We start from the raw sequence: 17767 nt of genomic DNA, 5'->3' as shown, positions 1-17767 counted from the left end.
GCAATATTCCAAGAGTGGCCTTACCAAGGCATTATAAAGCGGTAGTAATGCTTCACGTGATCTTGATTCTGTCCCTCTGTTTATGCAGTTTAGGATTGCATTAGCTTTTTTGGCAATTGCAGCACACGGCTAACTTATATTTAAGTGATTGTACATTAAGACTCCCAGATCTATCTATCTATCTATCTATCTATCTATCTATCTATCTATCTATCTATCTATCTATCTATCTATCTATCTATCTATCATCTATCATCTCTCTCTCCCTCCCTCCCTCCCTCCCTCTCCCTCTCCCTCTTCCCATCTCTCTCCTTCCCCCTCCCCCTCCCCCTCCCTTTCCCTCTCTGCCTCCCTCTAGCTCCCTGTTTCTGTCTCCTCTCTCACTCTCTCTCACTCTCTCCCTCTACCTTCCTCTCTCTCTCCCTGTCTGTCTCCTTTTTCTCTTCCTCCCCCTCTCTGTCCCTCCCTCCCTCTCTCTCTCCCTCTCTCTCTGTCTTTCTCCCCCCCCTCTCCCCCTCTCCCTCTCTCTCCCTCTCGTTCTCTCTTTCTATGTATCTCTCCCTTTCTCTCTCTCCCCCCTCCCTCCCTCTCTGTGTCCCTTCCTCCCTCTCTGTCTCCCCCTCCCCTCCTCTCTCTCTCCCTCTTCCTCTCCCTCTCTCTTTAGTATTTTGTTATGGTACTATTTGATGAGTAAGCATAAATCATCTTTATGTATACCAAACTCTGCTAACTATTCCTCATCTTTAAGAAATAGGTTGCTCTTTTAAAAACCCACAGAAGCAAGTGCAGGGAACTCACCCCTAGTGGTTTAGCCTCTAACCCAGCATATGAATCAAGGCTTCCTTCATCCACCTCATTGTCCCCAAGACTATTAAAGTTTAATCATCGTCTTCTTCCTTTTTTTCTTCGGGAACAGATTTTCCTGGAACTCTTTGTGGCCAAGTAAATTATTAATGTCATTAAAATTTATATATTTTTTCTGTCATTACCTCTAAGGAAGATGGGGGATTTAATGCGAAACATAATTGTCTCGTTTTGCAGTTTGTGTTTTGGTACTCACTGCTGCTAAAGTAGATTTAAATATTTTTCCCCCAAGCAAGCCATTACTAGTGCAATAATTTACATTCCTTTCAGTGCAAATAAATAAATATACAAATCGGCGGACAACCTGGAATACCAGCCTCTAAAACTAATCCTTCTATTCAATATTCTAAGTGTGTAGAACTTTTAATATGTTTTTTTCAGTGCTGACATGAGCTCTCCCACCACTACCACTCCCAGCGGATTAATTATAAATCACCTGGCATCAAGTCAAACCAAATCCTAATTTGGCATAACCTGGGAAGTCTCTCCCCTCCCCTCCCCAACCCACTTTTCAAGAAGGGATTAGCCTTCTATGGTGCTGAAACAACTAAAGTTGGTTTTTGGTGCATATTTTTAGTTCAGGTCTTTCTCTTAAGATAGCATGTTTCTTTCTATACATATAGGCATATAAACATATAGATGCATACCCTGCTTCTCCAAAAATAAGACATCACAGATAATAAGCCCAATTGGGCTTTTGAGCACATGCACTAAAATAAGCCCTCCCCCCAAAATAAACCCTCCTGAAAATACTGCAACACAGCAGCAGCAGCAGCAGCAGCTATGAGGTTACCATGCTTGGCCTTCCTGCACCTCAAAAATAATAAGACCTCCCTGAAAATAAAGCCAAGTGCTTATTTTGGGGGTCAAAAGAAAATAAAACCCTGTCTTATTTTTGGGGAAACACAGTACATACATAAACATATACGTGCATAGACACATAGGTGCATAGACACATACACATAGAGATATAGGCACTTTTACATACAGACATATAGATGCATAAACATATACACTCAGCACCCTAAACCTAACCCTAAACCTAACCCTAAACCTAACCCTAAACCTAACCCTAAACCTAACCCTAAACCCAACCCTAAACCTAACCCTAACCCTAACCCTAACCCTAACCTTAAACCTAACCCTAACCCTAACCCTAACCCTAAACCTAAACCTAAACCTAACCCTAAAGCAAACCCCTAAACCTAATCCTAACCCTTACCTTAATTTAAATCGGCTTTCTGCCGCCGTGCTGTTTTAAAGCGCCCATCTGTCGCCGCGCTGTTGTCGCGGCGGTGATGACATCGCAGTGATGACGTCGCGGCTTTAGCGACGTGGTTTTATCACCGCTATTTTGACGAGCGCGGTTTTGTCGTGCCACGATACAGTCACATAGATATATAGACATATAGACACAGAAATTCAGAAATATAGACACATAGATGCATATGCATACAGATTCATAGACATAGAGACATATAGATGCATAGATACATAAACATATACATGCATAGACACATACACATAGAGATATGGGCACTTTTAGATACAGACATATAGATGCATAAAATAGAGGTATAGACAGACATACAGACACAGACACATAGACATGTATGTGCATAGACACAAAGATACATAGGTATACAGTCACATAAATTTATAGATAAAGAGATGCAGAAATATAGATACATAGACACATAGGCATATGGACATATATAGATGCATAGATACATAAACATATAGATGCATAATAGGCATAGAGCAATAAAGTACTCATTGAACACTTCATGTGTGGATTTGGTTGTTTGTGCCTAACAGGTGGCCCCATGTAGAGTGCATTTCAGTAGTCTATTCAGGAGGAGACCAAGACATGAGCAGAGTTCACTTCATTCCATCAAATGATGCAATACTGCTAGATTTCTGGGGCTACAACTGAATTTTTGTGCTAGAATTCTGATGAAAACAAATAGAACGCAGAAACCAAAACACACTTCCCCCCCCCAAAAAAAAATTACTCCGAAGCATAAATTACATTAAAAGTCATCAAAGCCGTGATTTCTAAGATCAGTGAGCCGCTGATTATGGCCCAGCAATTAATCTCATCTCTGCGCCAAGGACTTCTGCACTTCCATTTGGGGGAAGCCTCCTGCCTTTCTGCCTGTCTGATTACATAGTGGAGGTTGTCAGAAAACAAATGTCTTTGCAAGCCTACTGAGAAACTATTTTCCATAACTGCTTATTATTTTGCCCGTAATCAGACATACAAAGAGCTGGGGTTAAAACGCCTTGATAGGTCAGGGCATGGAAGCAGCAACGGGATCCCTTGAAACTCCTCAACTCTTCATATCCCCCTGGGAGGTTGATTGCCAAGCTGTCCATCTACTGTATATTTTTTTTATGTCTCTCTTTTTATGTCTCCTATAACTATTTTTTTTCTTTATCGATATACTTGGCAAACAAATGAAAGTTGTTCGCCATGGGATTTCATTCTGCATGATTCTGAGCAACAGAATTAGTAGTAAGTTGGAGTGACAGGGACATGGGAACAGTTTGGATTTAGAAATCCTCCCCCACAAAAAATCCAATTGGCATAGAGCATTTGCATGCACACATGTGGTAAAATTGAATAGAGTAGTGGTGTACATTGTTATTTTGTTCAGGAGGTCATTTCTGAAGGGATAGGAACTATTCTCTTGGTGGAAGAGTCAAAACTCTTGGGGATATTGCATCCTCCAATATCAAATGTCAATATTTAGTTCATGCGAGATCAGTAGAGATAGCCTTCGCCTGATGTTTTGGAAGAAATGGATTCAGGAGTGGGCTGCTACGGGTTCGGCTGGGTTAGCTGATGTTATGGCCGGTTCGGATAACCTCCAAATCCCACCCCTGGCTCACCTTGCCTGCCCCACCCTACCCTTCCCCTCCCAGGAGTCTCCACGCAGCCTGTTTTGGATGCGAGGTAAATGCAGGGCCCGTGCGGAGGCTTGGGGAGGAGGGAAAATGGACCTCCTGGAAGTTCCTCTGGAGCCTGGGGAAGGCGAAAAGCCCCCCCCCCCATGACATGATGCAGGAGGCAGACTAGGCCACACCCACCATGGCCATGCCCAACCCAGCAACCAGGCAGAGAACCCATTGCTGAAATTTTTGAAGCCCACCACTGAATGGATTCATGTGTGCACAAAAATGTGTGTGTGTCCGCGCGCGTGTGTGAGTGTGTATGTATGCGTATGTCTATGTGTTCAGAGTGGTTAACCTTAGGAGCAAGCCAAACAGAGTAGAATATAGAATGCAGAATGCAGGTTACAGAATAACAGAGTTAAAAGGGACCCAGTTGGTCTTCTGGTGGCCAACCAGTGGTGGATTGCAGGCAGTACACCCTGATATGGGCGTACTGGTGCCTGCCCGGAGCACTGGGTACCATTTTGGTATGGTGCTCCAGAGAGCCCACCCGCCCGAGCTCCTTACCTGTATTTGAGCTCTTTGGCGCTTCCACGTGCGGAGCACATGACACCTGCGCAACGCTCCGCCAAGCAGCTAGCTGGAGCGTAGTGGAGGCATCACAAGAGGTAAGGATGCATGCGCGTACTGTGTGCATGCGTTGCACACATTCATGTGGTGGACACTGGGCGCCGGATCTGGAACCCACCACTGTGTCCAACCTATACCAAGGAAACCCAAATAGGCTCTGGACTTGCAGATGTGTACAAGTTCAATATTCCTTCCTGTTGGCCATGGTAGTTGAAGCCAGTGGGCTTGGTAGTTTTGAAAAGGTGGAGGGACCCTTTTCCCTTTTGCCCTGCTTAGGGGAATGAGCTGTGCGGGTGAAGGAACTAATCAGTCAATTGGACTGTTGCTTCTCTATGGGTTCACTGCTCCTTTTGACATGTCACAATCGAGGCCATGAATAGAGTTCATGGTGGAGCAATTCAAAATGATCTCTTGGGACAAGAAGGACAAGTTGCCCAAGTACATATGGGAAGGGTAATTATGGGTAAAGCACATGAGTTGAATTTCTCCAAATAAAATCTTAGATACCATTTGACCGGTTGAGGTTGTCTGAAGTTTGCATGGAGTTGCTTCAGCTGTTTTCCAAGGATGGCATATTTGTATTTAAATCAATAGCATGGATTTTCATTTAAATCCATGGAATGGATTTACGTTTAAATTGGTACCATGGATTATCATGCACAACCCAATCTATCCTTTCAGACTTTTTTCTCCCTTCCTCAAACAATTATTTGTTCATTATTTTATTCTTTAAAAAGCTGTTTTAATCTTGTTGACAAAGGAACAACTGTAGACCCTTAGTAATAGTGTTGCATTGAATTGAGTAGGATTTGGTATAAGCTATGTATCTGCGGGTATTTTACTTTGTGAAAAGTTTCAGATGCATTCCTCCCTCCCTCTCCCTCCCTCTCCTTCCCTTCTCTTCCTTTCCTTTCCTCCCTCCAGTCTTCTGCTAATTAGTTCTCCATGTTGTGAGTAAATAAGACCTTTAATATTAAACGTTTTTGTGTATCTTTACAAAACAGCCATCATTTATCTATTGGTACAATGTATGAACTCCCAGACAAATGCCCAAAACCAATAAAGAAAGTTATCATGGTGAACACAAGTGTCTTATTTTGTTATCATGGAAATAACATTGAGGCATCCCTTAACATTCCATCCAGATAATGATTGCTTATAAAGGGCAGAGGTAATCTTCCTTCAAAACGTAAACAATGTGTGGACAGGGACCTATTCCTGAGAGGTGGACATTTCTAATGAACCTTTTTTCCCATTAGGAAATCAGTGACAATGAAATCTTAGAACTGGTACACAGCGCTCTGGGACGGATGACTGTCATACGCCAGATCTTTCCCGCAACACGTGAGAACAATCAGCGGTGCATGAGAAACAACCACAGGATATCATCCCTGCTCTGTGACCCACAGGAAGGTTACCTTCAAATGCTTCAGGTTAGTAGTAGATCTCAGGACCAAGATGACCCATCCCTTCATTTTTTCCCCCCTTAGGAAGGTGTCATGATGTGTGATCCTTCTAGACACTGCAATGTTGTAGAGTGTTCTGACCTAGGCTTCCGCAGCAGCACGAAGCTGAGCCCTCGTTCTGATAAATCCTTTTTATTTAATTTACAGTGAATTCCTCTCCAGCAAAGTCTTTCCTCTCTCACAGCCTTTCAAGATTACTGATCTTTATCAGGCTTTGAGAGTGGCCAGGCCGATATCTTTCAGGCACCGTAATATTGGCAAGAATGCAGGAATGAACTAATTGTCTCCTGCAAACTCCACTCCCCTTTCGCTCCTCTTTTATTTCCTCTGGGAGGGGGCATTTATCGTCCACCTGTGGCCTTACTCCCAAGTTGACCCCAGTTCTTTAGTTGTTCCCTTCATCTGGAAACTCTGCGCATGCGCACACTGGGAACAGGCTCCAGCTGTTCGTCTGCCTCACTGATGTCTGACTCTGAAGGCAGCTGATAACTGTCAGATGGCCCTGCCCCCCCCTCTCTTCCTCTGACATAGAGCCCTCATCAGAGCCTTATCCAGACTCCAAGAGTGGCCCATGTTTCTCCCCAACCTCCTCACTGTCCGAATCTGCTGCCAGCTCTACTGGCCATTGGTGGGCCACAACATAGAGGAAAGAAGGGTACTCTAGTTACCAATAATTGGGGCATGTATCATCAACCAATTGTATCTGCACCTCTTAAATCTCCATGGGATGATCTTTTGTGTAAAACAAATTGTGCTTCTTTTTCCAGTGGTATCCAATCATGTCATATGTTTAAATGTATGAGTGGTGGGAAAGGAATACAAGTTTTCTTCTTCTTCAGGGGTTACATTGAAACTTAGCTCTTACTGAATTTCATTGGAAACAGTGAAAACAGTTCTGTGTTTGGTACATTTGGACATAGGAAAATGAATTCACATAATCTGGAATTCTTGGATAGCAGATGTGATTCTAAAGAAAATTGGGAACTTCTAAAGCATTTCACATTTTTTTCACATTTTATTGAGATTTATAGGCCGCCCTTCTCCCTGAGGGGACTCAGGGCGGCTTACAATCACAAAGGGAGGGGGTGCAGTACCAAAGACAAACAATAGTGAACAAAATAAAATGATAAACACAACATGCATTCAACAGTCAGCACTCGGGCGGGTAAATTGGAAACCTATCCCCAGGCCTGCTGGGAGAGCCAGGTCTTGAGGGCTGTGTGGAAGGTCTGGATGGTGGTGAGGGTACGAATCTCAACGGGGAGCTCGTTCCACAGGGTCGGAGCTGCAACAGAAAAGGCTCTCCTCCGTGTAGTCGCCAGTCGACATTGACTGGCGGATGGAATTCGGAGGAGGCCCAGCCTGTGCGATCTAATCGGTCGGAGGGAGGTGATCGGCAGAAGGCGGTCTCTCAAATATCCAGATCCACTACCATGGAGTGCTTTAAAGGTGGTCATCAATACCCTGAAGCGCACCCGGAGACCTACAGGTAGCCAGTGCAGCTCGCGGAGGATAGGTGTAATGTGGGCGAACCGCGGTGCGCCCACTATCACTCGCGCGGCTGCATTCTGGACTAACTGCAGTCGCCGGATGCTCTTCAAGGGCAACCCCATGTAGAGCCCATTGCAGTATTCCAGCCAAGAGATCACAAGGGCTCGAGTGACTGTTGCGAGAGCCTCCCGGTTCAGGTAGGGCCGTAACTGGCGGACCAGGCGAACCTGGGCAAATGCCCCCCTGGTCACAGCCGACAGCTGATGGTCGAAAGTCAGCTGTGAATCCAGGAGGACTCCTAAGTTACGGACCCTATCTGAGGGGTATAAAATTTGACCCCCCAGCCTGAGTGTTGGAATGTCAGCCAAATTATTGGGAGGGAAGCACAACAGCCACTCGGTCTTGTCCGGGTTGAGTACCAGTTTGTTAGCGCTCATCCAGTCCCTAACAGCTTCAAGTCCCTGGCTCATCACGTCCACCGCTTCATTGAGTTGGCACGGGGCGGACAGATACAATTGTGTATCGTCCGCATATTGGTGGTATTTTATCCCGTGCCTCCGAATGATCTCGCCCAGCGGTTTCATGTATATGTTAAAAAGTAGGGGGGATAAGACCGAACCTGCGGCACCCCACATGTTAGGGGCCTCAGGGACGATCTCTGCCCCCCGACCAACACCGACTGCGACCTGTCCGAGAGGTAAGAGGAGAACCACTGCAAAACAGTGCCTCCCACCCCCACCTCCCGCAGTCGTCGCAGAAGGATACCATGGTCGATGGTATCGAAAGCCGCTGAGAGGTCAAGGAGAACCAGGATGGACGCATGGCCTCCATCTCTGGCCCTCCAGAGATCATCGGTCAATGCGACCAAAGCGGTTTCTGTGCTGTAACCAGGTCTGAAGCCGGACTGGAAGGGGTCAAGATAACTAGCTTCCTCCAAGGCCCGTTGAAGCTGAAAGGCCACCACCTTCTCAACAACCTTCCCAATAAAGGGGAGGTTGGAGACAGGACGATAGTTGTTTAAAATGGCTGGATCCAAAGATGGTTTCTTCAGGAGGGGTCTCACCACCGCCATTTTAAGTACGGCGGGGAAGTGCCCCTCCCGAAGGGAGGCGGTCATAACCGCCTGGATCCAGCCATGTGTCACCTCCCTGCTGTTGGCAACCAGCCAGGAGGGACACGGGTCCAGAATACAGGTGGAGGCACTTACAGCTCGAATGGCCTTGTCCACATCCCCAGAGGCAACATCCTGGAACTCAACCCAGAGATGGCTTGCCAAGTAATCCCCCTGTGTCTTGGCTGGATCTACTGTGGTGGAGTCCAAGTCCGACCGAAACCGAGCAACTTTGTCTGCCAAGAACTGGGCATAGTCCTCAGCTCTACCCTGCAAGGGATCTCCCAGATCCCTCCTATTAAGGAGGGAACGGGTGATCCTAAACAGGGCGGCTGGGCGTGACTCGGCGGACGCAACCAAGGCAGAGATATGCGTTCTTTTGGCATCTCTTAATGCCCGGGTGTAGTCTTTGGTGCAGGTGGTCAGAAGTGCTCGGTTCGCCTCGGACTTATCGGACCTCCACAGGTGCTCTAGGCGTCTCCTCCGGCGCTTCTTCTCCCGGAGTTCCTCGGTAAACCAAGGAGGCATTTGATTTTTGGAAATGTACTTCCATGTCAACATGCCATATTTTTAAAACTATAGAAAAGTGAACTATCCTGACAAACCTCATTAAAAAAGGAATGTTGTATTTGATGGCGCAAGCCCTTCTACAAAATACAATATAGCACCCAGAGAATGATTTATCTACTTACCTACTTATTTTATTTTATTTGTCAACAAGTACAAGGAAACAAGTATGAAAACACATGAAAAATGGCACAAGTAAATGGATATAAATAAGCAAAACATAGCCATAAAAACATAAAAAGAGTACATATAAATGGGGATAGTAGGACAGGAACGGTAGGCATGCTGATGCGCTTATGCACGCCCCCTTAGGGACCTCTTAAGAAACACGTAAAGTCCACTGTAGACAGCTTAAGGTCAAAGGTATGAGGGTTAGAGGAACTAACAACAGGATCAGGTAGGGTGTTCTGCACATTTACTACTCTATTGCTGAAATCATTTTTCCTGCAATCAAGATTAGAGCAGATTACATTTAGTTTGTATAGCTCTTGTGTTATTGCAGTTGAAGTAAAGTAGTCATTAACAGGTAGGACGTTATGGCAGATTATCTGGTGCACTAAGCTCAGGTTGGAATGTAGACGGCATAGTTCAAGGAACTACTAAGATTTCTTTGTCTTTGAGAAAATGTTCAGTCTCTTAGTCCAGAAACTGGGATTGATTTGGAGATCTGAGTTCATGGGAATAAGTGAAGCTCCTATCATGGTTTTGTTTCTTCTCTTCTTTACTAACATTCATTGCTTGCTGAGGCAGTGATCACCGTTGGCTTCCCCCTAGCAAACAACACACGTATCAAGCCATAATTCTGTTCAGTTATTTCCATCTAGCAGTGTATTTGAATTTAGGAAGCTCCGGCATTCTTGGACTGCTACAAGAACATGTTACAATTACAAATTTCATCTCACTAACTTCTAGGAAAGAGTTGTACAGCCTGAGGCTCCAATCCCAAGCAGCCTCTAGAGGCTATCAGAAGTTGTTCCCCATTAAATATGAAAAGGCTCCTGTTTTACCATTGTCAATAGACTAAGCTATGTGGCACTTACCACCAATCTTTTGGTCCGTATCATTTATTTACTTGCTTGGACGATAGATTTTTATCTCAGATTTTCCTTTAGGAGATCCGGGGGTGGGGGAAGGCATTCTCCAGCCCCAACTTTAAGTCTCCAAATAACCCTGTTGGGCAGGCAGAGGGTGATTGGCCAATGACACCTGTGGAGATTCCATGGATAGATCTGAAACTGGGTCTCCCTGAGATCCAATCTAGCATAATAACCAGCCCAGGAGGGACAGAGATAGATCTTACCTGTCACTGTTCGGACATAACATCAAACTGAAGGCTACAACTTGGCAGTCCTATTCAGACAAAAACTATCTGTCTTTTTCTGGGTAAAGTATCGCACTGGGACTACTGCTTTAAAAGCTTGCCCAAAGATGATATTTCAACATGCCACTTAATCATCCCCATGATTTATTTCTTGTTCCATCCAAACATTATTTCTTTTTTTGAGCTGCCCTAGGGTCTCTACCACATCCAGCCTCTACCTTGCAAACAGATTGCATAGATCAAGACAATTCTTTGCTCTGATCTGTAACAATTAATGACCAGTACAGTCTTGCTGCTGTGGCACAACTAGAGGTCCTTTTACTGCAGCTAAAGCATCCCAAATAGGCCAGGGCCATCAACCTTGGCCTTGATTATAATTTCACTAGCAAAACAATTAAGAGTGACTTCTGTTAGTACAATGGTGGTAGCATAGCTAATTGCTGAGGCAAGTTGTCTTTCTCAACTTTTCATCGTAAAAGCCCCTTAGGCTGAGATTTGAAAGAGTTGCTGGAAGAACAATACCGGTGGCCCATAACAGAGTAAGCCACTTCCATGGTTAATATACTGGGAAAGTGTTGAGCTTAGAAAGTGATTCTTATCCATCTTCATCTTCGTGCCTACATTATTGGTCAACAGTAATACTTGAATCTCACCGGCTCAAGGTTGACTCAGCCTTCCATCCTTCCGAGGTGGGTGAAATGAGGACCCAGACTGTGGGGGCAATATGCTGACTCTGTAAACCACTTAGAGAGGGCTGAAAGCCCTATGAAGCGGTATATAAGTCTAACTGCTATTGCTATTGCTATTGAATTTTTGTTCTTTCAGGACAGTAACAGTATATAAAATCATGGCCAATTTTACTTTTGCAACACAGCTTTTTGTTTTGGAAGTACTGTGATGGCCCATCTCAGTGATGTAATATCTCTCTGTGTGCATACATCTTAGCAGTTAAATTTTTACTTCTGCACGGTCTTTTCTATAGCCACTTTCTCTTGAAAAGGAATTCTTCTTTTGTTAGATGACACAAATCCTTTACAAGTTCCCAATTCTCCAAAGAAAGATGTCATGAGCTGATTGCTAGTGAGGCAAGAAAAGCAACAAGTCTCAAATCTTGCAGAGGTTTCCAGAAAAGGATTGCAAAATAGTGAAGTTCTCCAAGTATTGAAATAATAATCAGTCTTAGAAGAATAATTAGGTAAAAACACGATAAGTTCACTGCAGGGTTGAGAAGGCACACCTTTTATAACAGTGGTTAAGGGAAGAAGACAAGAGTGATCAGATTTTTTGGTCCAAACAGAAGGCAGGATTTTGAGATAGTCAGGCAACATTTACAAGAGCCGAGGTGGCGCAGTGGTTAGGGTGCAGTACTGCAGGCCACTTCAGCTGACTGTTATCTGCAATTCAGCGGTTCTAATCTCACCGGCTCAAGGTTGACTCAGTCTTCCATCCTTCCGAGGTGGGTAAAATGAGGACCCAGACTGTGGGGGCGATATGCTGACTCTGTAAACCGCTTAGAGAGGGCTGAAAGCCCTATGAAGTGGTATATAAGTCTAACTGCTATTGCTATTTGACGGTAACCTAGAGAGAGGTTGTCACAGACATTGTCTTAAGCATTGATGTGCAGTCAGGGGAGGCAGGGCCTCACCACTGTCATCATGAAAAAGAAAAACAAATGTAACAGGAAAAAGGCAGAGGTAGTTGCTGCCAGAGTCACAGTGGATGACTCTGCTTAGTGCTTAACTGCAGGAGGAGGCGAGAGAACCGCGTGCCTCCTTTAGACTATCTTTATGATCACTTGAGCAGAGTTAAGCAAGGGTTAAAAGGCGAAAAATTCCTCATGCAAAGGGGGCATGTGGTTCTCTCGCGTCCTCCTGCTCTGGCAGCAGCAGCTTTTGCCTTTTTCTTTTTACATTTTTTACATTTTCATCATGGCAGACAAGAGGAGAGTTGAAATCCTCTGTGACACAGCTGGAAAAGGTATGTGCGTCCTGGGTCGGAGGAATGGGGGAGGAATTCAAAATTATTGTAATTTGTAAATAATTTTTTATTGTGAGTAATTTGTGTGTGTGTGCGTGTGTGTGCGTGTGTTTGTTTCTTCACTTCACTCAAACAAACTCTCAATTTGAGAGTTTGTTTGAGAAGAGAGAGAAGGGGGAGAGGCAGGGAGGGCAGCCTTGTTTGAGAAGAGAGGGGCAGCCAGCTAGCAGAAGCGGGTCTTTTACCCACCTCTGCTGGCGGGCTGGCGCTTTCTTTCTTTTGCCTGCTGTGCTCCCCTTCCCTTTCTCCTCTCCCTCCCACCGGGAGCCCCGTCCTGATCCCCTCTCCCTTTCCTCCTCCTCCTCTCCCCTTTCATTGCCGGCTGTCACCCCGCCCCCCACCTCCTCCGTCCCCGCTGCTGTGTCCGACAGAGGCGTCTCGTGTCTATGGTGGACATAAACGTGAGTTGCCTCTGTCAGGGACAGCGGCGGGGACTCTGCTTCTTGCTGCCGCCACGCTCTGCCACCTCGCACCCCACCTCCTCTGTCCCCACCGCTGTGTCTGACAGAGGCATCTCGTGTCTATGGCGGACATAAATGCGAGACGCCTCTGTCAGGGTCAGCGGCGCGGACTCTGCTTCTCGCTGCAACCGTGCTCTTGCCTCACCAACCATAAACCACACCGCACGTCACTGGTCTTAAGCAAAGGTCAAATACAAGAAGCACCTTGGTACAATCAAGAGCTGTGAAACTCAGTTCTGATATATCTCTGGTCCTGAAGTTTGGCTTCTCCCAAATTAGGTCATTCTGGTGTCTCAACTCTTTTACTTCTCCCTCTTTTTCAAAGGAAGAAACATGTGAGAAAAAAAAGTGACAAAGTCTGAGATTAAAAATTAAAACCAGAGTGTTTTTATCAATTTACTATGTATGTCTATATACATATTAACACATAAACACACACATTTGGCTATGACTGAATCAGAGGTGGTATTGAGCAAGTTCTGACCAGTTCTGGTGAAGGTAGCAGAAATTTTGAGTAGTTCGGAGAGCCGGTAAATACCTGACTGCCCCTGCCCCCATCTATTCTCTGCTTCCCGGGTCCCAGCTGATCAGGAGGAAATGGGAATTTTGCAGTAACCTTCCCCTGCCACGCCCACCAAGCCACCCCATGCCCACCAAGCCACATCCACAAAACTAGTAGTAAAAAATGTAAAATCCCACCACTGGACTGAATCTGTACCTGGGATCTCTAGAAATCTTTGCTAATATTAGAAGGATGTTGATTTTTTCTCTGTGAGTTTAGATCTACAACCATGACTTACTGAAAAGTTGTTCTTTACTTGAAGGATACGAAGAACAGAGACAGTGATATTATTTAAGGGGATATAACTGTGTGTAAAGGAGAAAAGGCAATAAAAACTGAGTATCAAGGAAAATTCTTGACAGGGTAATCTATTAAACTATGGAAGAGCTTCTGAAAGAAGCAATAGAGGTCTTATCACTCCAGACTTAAAAATGAGAGTGGACAGTGAAGCAGAAACTAGACCTGTAAAAATTGTATCTGTCAAATTACTCAGATATCTTCTTCTTCCTAGCGTATTCCCGCAGTTGCAAGGTCTGCTTTTCGTATCATTGAGCACCACTTTGCACTGTCAGCTGTGTCTCCAGGGAGTAGGCCCACCATTTGCATCTCTTTGTTGACAGTGTCTTGCCATCTCTGTTTTGGACACCCGCGAGATCTCCGGCCATTGACTTCTAGCTGGTAGGCATTTTTTGCCATGGTGGAAGACGCTGCTCTCTGGACATGTCCATACCATCAAATTACTCAGATATGACACGGACAAAATTTATTTGAATTTCATTTTGTATTTCTGTTTTAAAAATTGTGCAATTGGGTCTGTTCCTCCCTCCCTTTCTTTTACAGTCTAGTTCATTGGCTGCACTGAAATGTTTGTTCCCCATAATTCATTGTAAGTCCCCAAAAACCAAGAAAGGCATGTTGAGGTTCTTCAAAGCAGTTGTTCCTTTATTGTTTCCTTTAGTGTACCTCACCCATGAGGCAGCCATCTTGACAAACTAAAGCACACTACTAGCATCAATAAATATGTGCTCTGAGAACTCCCAGGGAGGAGCTTTTTTGACTCTCTCCCATATTAGTTATCTAAATTTCTATATGTGAGGTTTGTAGCTCAGGGTTGAAATTTGATGATCTCTGAGCTTGATTGTTCTCCTGTGTGTTGCTTGGAGAATCCAAGCATGGGTTCAACTTCTGTTATTCTTCCAGATGACTGAGTTATTTTAGAGTTTTTGGCCACGCCTCCTGGACTTGACTGCCTCCAGTTTCTCAACTCAGTCAAGCCCATAAGGTGAGATTTTGATCTCTCTCAGTCCTGAGCAGAGAAAAAGAAATAAAGATGAATCTTTTTTGGATTTGACAATTACATCTTCATCATAGCATTGCAGGCTAAGTACTGAAGGGGCAAGCGGCCACATCGCAGCTGCTGGAATGCCTATTTGAAGGCACTATCATTGCCTTCCCTTCGGAGGCCTGTCTCAGCTGCCCTGCAGCTCATTCAGTGCTTCGCGATCGTGGCAGCGCTCCTTTGAAGCAGTGGGAAGCCGAAACAGCAAGCACCATCTTCCAATGATCCACATCAGTTCCAAAGGAGACCAAGGACCGCGGAATTACCACAGCCAGTAGCCACCTCAAAGAACTTCATGCCTGGAGCAATTCCACCAAACGATTCTTTTCCACTGCACGCCATTACCATGGCTGCCATTTTTAGGCCCTTTTTCATCGGGTGCCATTTTAGAGCCCATTATTATTACCGGGTGCCATTTTACAAGCCTCTGAGAACTCCTAGGGAACAGCTTTTGTTGACTAGCTTCCTCCCAGATTAGTTATCTAACCCTCTATATGTGACGTTTGTAGCTCACGGTTGAAATGAGGGGTCTTTGATGCTCTCTGAGCTTGGTTGTTCCCTTGCAGAGGTTTCATTATCCAAATTAGGTAACATCAGTGCTAGAGGAGGTGGGGTTTGTGGAAAAGAGTTGGGGTCCCCAAACTTTCTGGGTCCATGGACTGGCAGAAGTGGAGATATGGGGAGGATGGTATTGGGCACGCACCTTAGATCCTGTGCATGCGCAAATGAAGCTTCGCACACTCGCCCGCCACTTGCACAGCCCAGTTCTCAACAGACCATGGACTGGTACTGGTCCACTGGTCCATTTATATCAGGCCAAGTAGACATTTTCAGGTTACTTCTGCCTGAATTTTGTTAATAGTCAGCAGAGTTAGAAGAACAAAGGTGATGCATGGTTTGAAGGAGCCTGAGACCATGCAATGCCAGGAAAAATGAAGGACTTGCAAATGAAGAGGGATGGGACTAGTTAAGGGGAGAAGTTGAAGGGGAGACCCTGAGCTCAAATAATTAAAAGAGCAGATCAACATTTTGCCTAAAACCATCCGACTCTATTGGACAATTGTGAGTGTTTTTTTCCTCCACCACTCCATATGCCGTGAAACATAATGCCAACAGACTGCAGAATTATAATCTGGGGAAACAAAATATTCTACCCTAAAAACACCCATTTTCTCACCACGGCGAGCCATCTGCACAGATCATTTAACCTCCGCTGATTGCCAGGCAGCAATCAGAAGCTAATTACGCTGCAAATATTGCTCCTTCATTATTACGATGGGCATCTATTACTTCATATGGCATCAGCTTGCCTGGAGTAGTATTTGATCCTGGTGTTTTAAATCATTCAACAATTGCGCACATCTTGCCAGCCCATTCATCTTAGAAACAGGATTTAAAGCTAAAATTGATAGGATTAACCAATCATTATCTATTAGGGCCCACAAATGCTTTGTGGGAAACAGAAGCATGGCGATTCGATATGTATTTATGAGTTTCTCCCTTTAATCACATTGACATTTTGGAGCCACTCAAGAGGGAATTAAGAATTAGAACAACAAAGAAAAATCATAGTTATCACTTTGCTGTTACGTTTTGACAGTTCCTGGGGTACTTTGAGGGCCATAAAATAGAAAATGGGTGCCCACACATGGACTACAATCAGAAGTAGCTCCTCCGACTTTGGTTTACAGCCTCTTGCTGAATTTGTCAACATCATTTCAATGGAGATATGTCCTTTGAAGAGAGACCAAATGTCACAACTTGAGTTTGTTTTCAGACATGGATTCCAAGGAAAGAAGATACTAATCAGATGAACTGCTGAGCCGGTGGACAGGCCAACAAACCCAACCACAAAACAACATATTCTTCAATGGAGCAACGCAGGTTCTTCTACTGAAGCTTTAGGAACAAATACAGCTCCCAAGAACTTACCTCCTGGCCTTTCCCAGCTTGCTATTGGACCATGAGCAAGGGCCACCTCTTTTTTGACCTAGGCTTCCGGATATAGTAAAAAGCACATGCTTAGTCCCCAAAAACCTCTTTTTATTTCAAAGGCTTTGAATTATGTTCATTCGCAGCCCATAATGAGTCCCAAATAGTTCATAAAGAGCCCAACAGTAGGCTGTCAAAGTCCTTCAGAATAAGGCTGATAAGCACCCACCTTTAACTTCCTTGAAACACTGCCAAAGACTTAATTGGCAATTAGCTTGGCAAGGCCACATGGAGCAAAGAGTCAAAACAGAGCTTTAGAAGGTAATCTGACCAGCATGAACCAAGTTTCTTCCTGCAAGGGCTCACATGCCTTTGCTCCTCCTTCATGTCCTATGGGAGGGGCCAATCATCTCCAAGCCTTACTCCCAAGTAATCTCTTCTGTCTTAATTGTTCTTGCCTTCTGGCAGCTCTGCGCATGCACGCACTGGGAACAGCGGGAGCCTGTTCCTCTGCCTCACTGATGTCCAACTCTGGAGGCTCTGGAGGCAGCACATAACTCTCAGATGGCCCTGACCCCCTCTCTGCCCCGATGCAGAGCCCTTGTCTGAGCCTTCCTAAGACTCCAGGACTGGCCCATGTTCCTCCCCAACCTCCTCACTGTTCAATTCTGTTGCCAGCTCTGCAGGTTGTTGGTGGACTACAAGAACCTTCGCCTTCCCTGCTGGTACTCCAAGACCCAACCTATGTTGACAGAGAGGAATGACACCATGGTTTTTTTCCCCCCATTTAGCCTTGAGTCAGTAACATCCTTATTGTTGCTTGAAGAGTTTTTCCCAAAACTGGCTTAGATTGTGTGGGCAACCACAATAATAATGCCAATGAAGTGCAAGTGGAAAAGTTTTATCAGGTGTTAAAAAAAGGTAAACAGAAAGGAAGAAGAAGGGGGTAAAAACCTCAGATAACCATTGCCTCACTTCATTTATATGAAATTAGTGTCTCTTTCCAAAGCATGAAGAGGAAGACTCAGCAGGAGTGCCAAAGAAACCACCTTCCCAGGGCGAAGAAGCGATCTTGTTTTCTTTTGGGT

General features: G+C 44.9%; 1 protein-coding gene across 7 annotated transcripts in view; it reads left to right on the top strand.

The window, feature by feature from the left end:
• Nucleotides 1-17767, top strand: part of GRID1 (glutamate ionotropic receptor delta type subunit 1) — a 763397-nt gene that overhangs the window by 632932 nt on the left and 112698 nt on the right. For all 7 annotated transcript variants that reach the window (XM_087702059.1, XM_087702060.1, XM_087702058.1 and 4 more), the window contains exon 6: nucleotides 5652-5825. In XM_087702059.1, the coding sequence (XP_087558185.1) occupies nucleotides 5652-5825 (174 nt within the window). The remainder of the gene's footprint in view (nucleotides 1-5651; nucleotides 5826-17767) is intronic.

The sequence above is a fragment of the Thamnophis sirtalis genome, unplaced genomic scaffold (genome assembly GCF_051295495.1).
Source record: "Thamnophis sirtalis isolate CommonGarterSnake01/CBP01778 unplaced genomic scaffold, rThaSir2_p1.2 scaffold_15, whole genome shotgun sequence".
NCBI lineage: Eukaryota > Metazoa > Chordata > Lepidosauria > Squamata > Natricidae > Thamnophis > Thamnophis sirtalis.
Note: the sequence above shows the minus strand (reverse complement) of the source record. Positions and strands in the feature narration are given on the sequence as shown.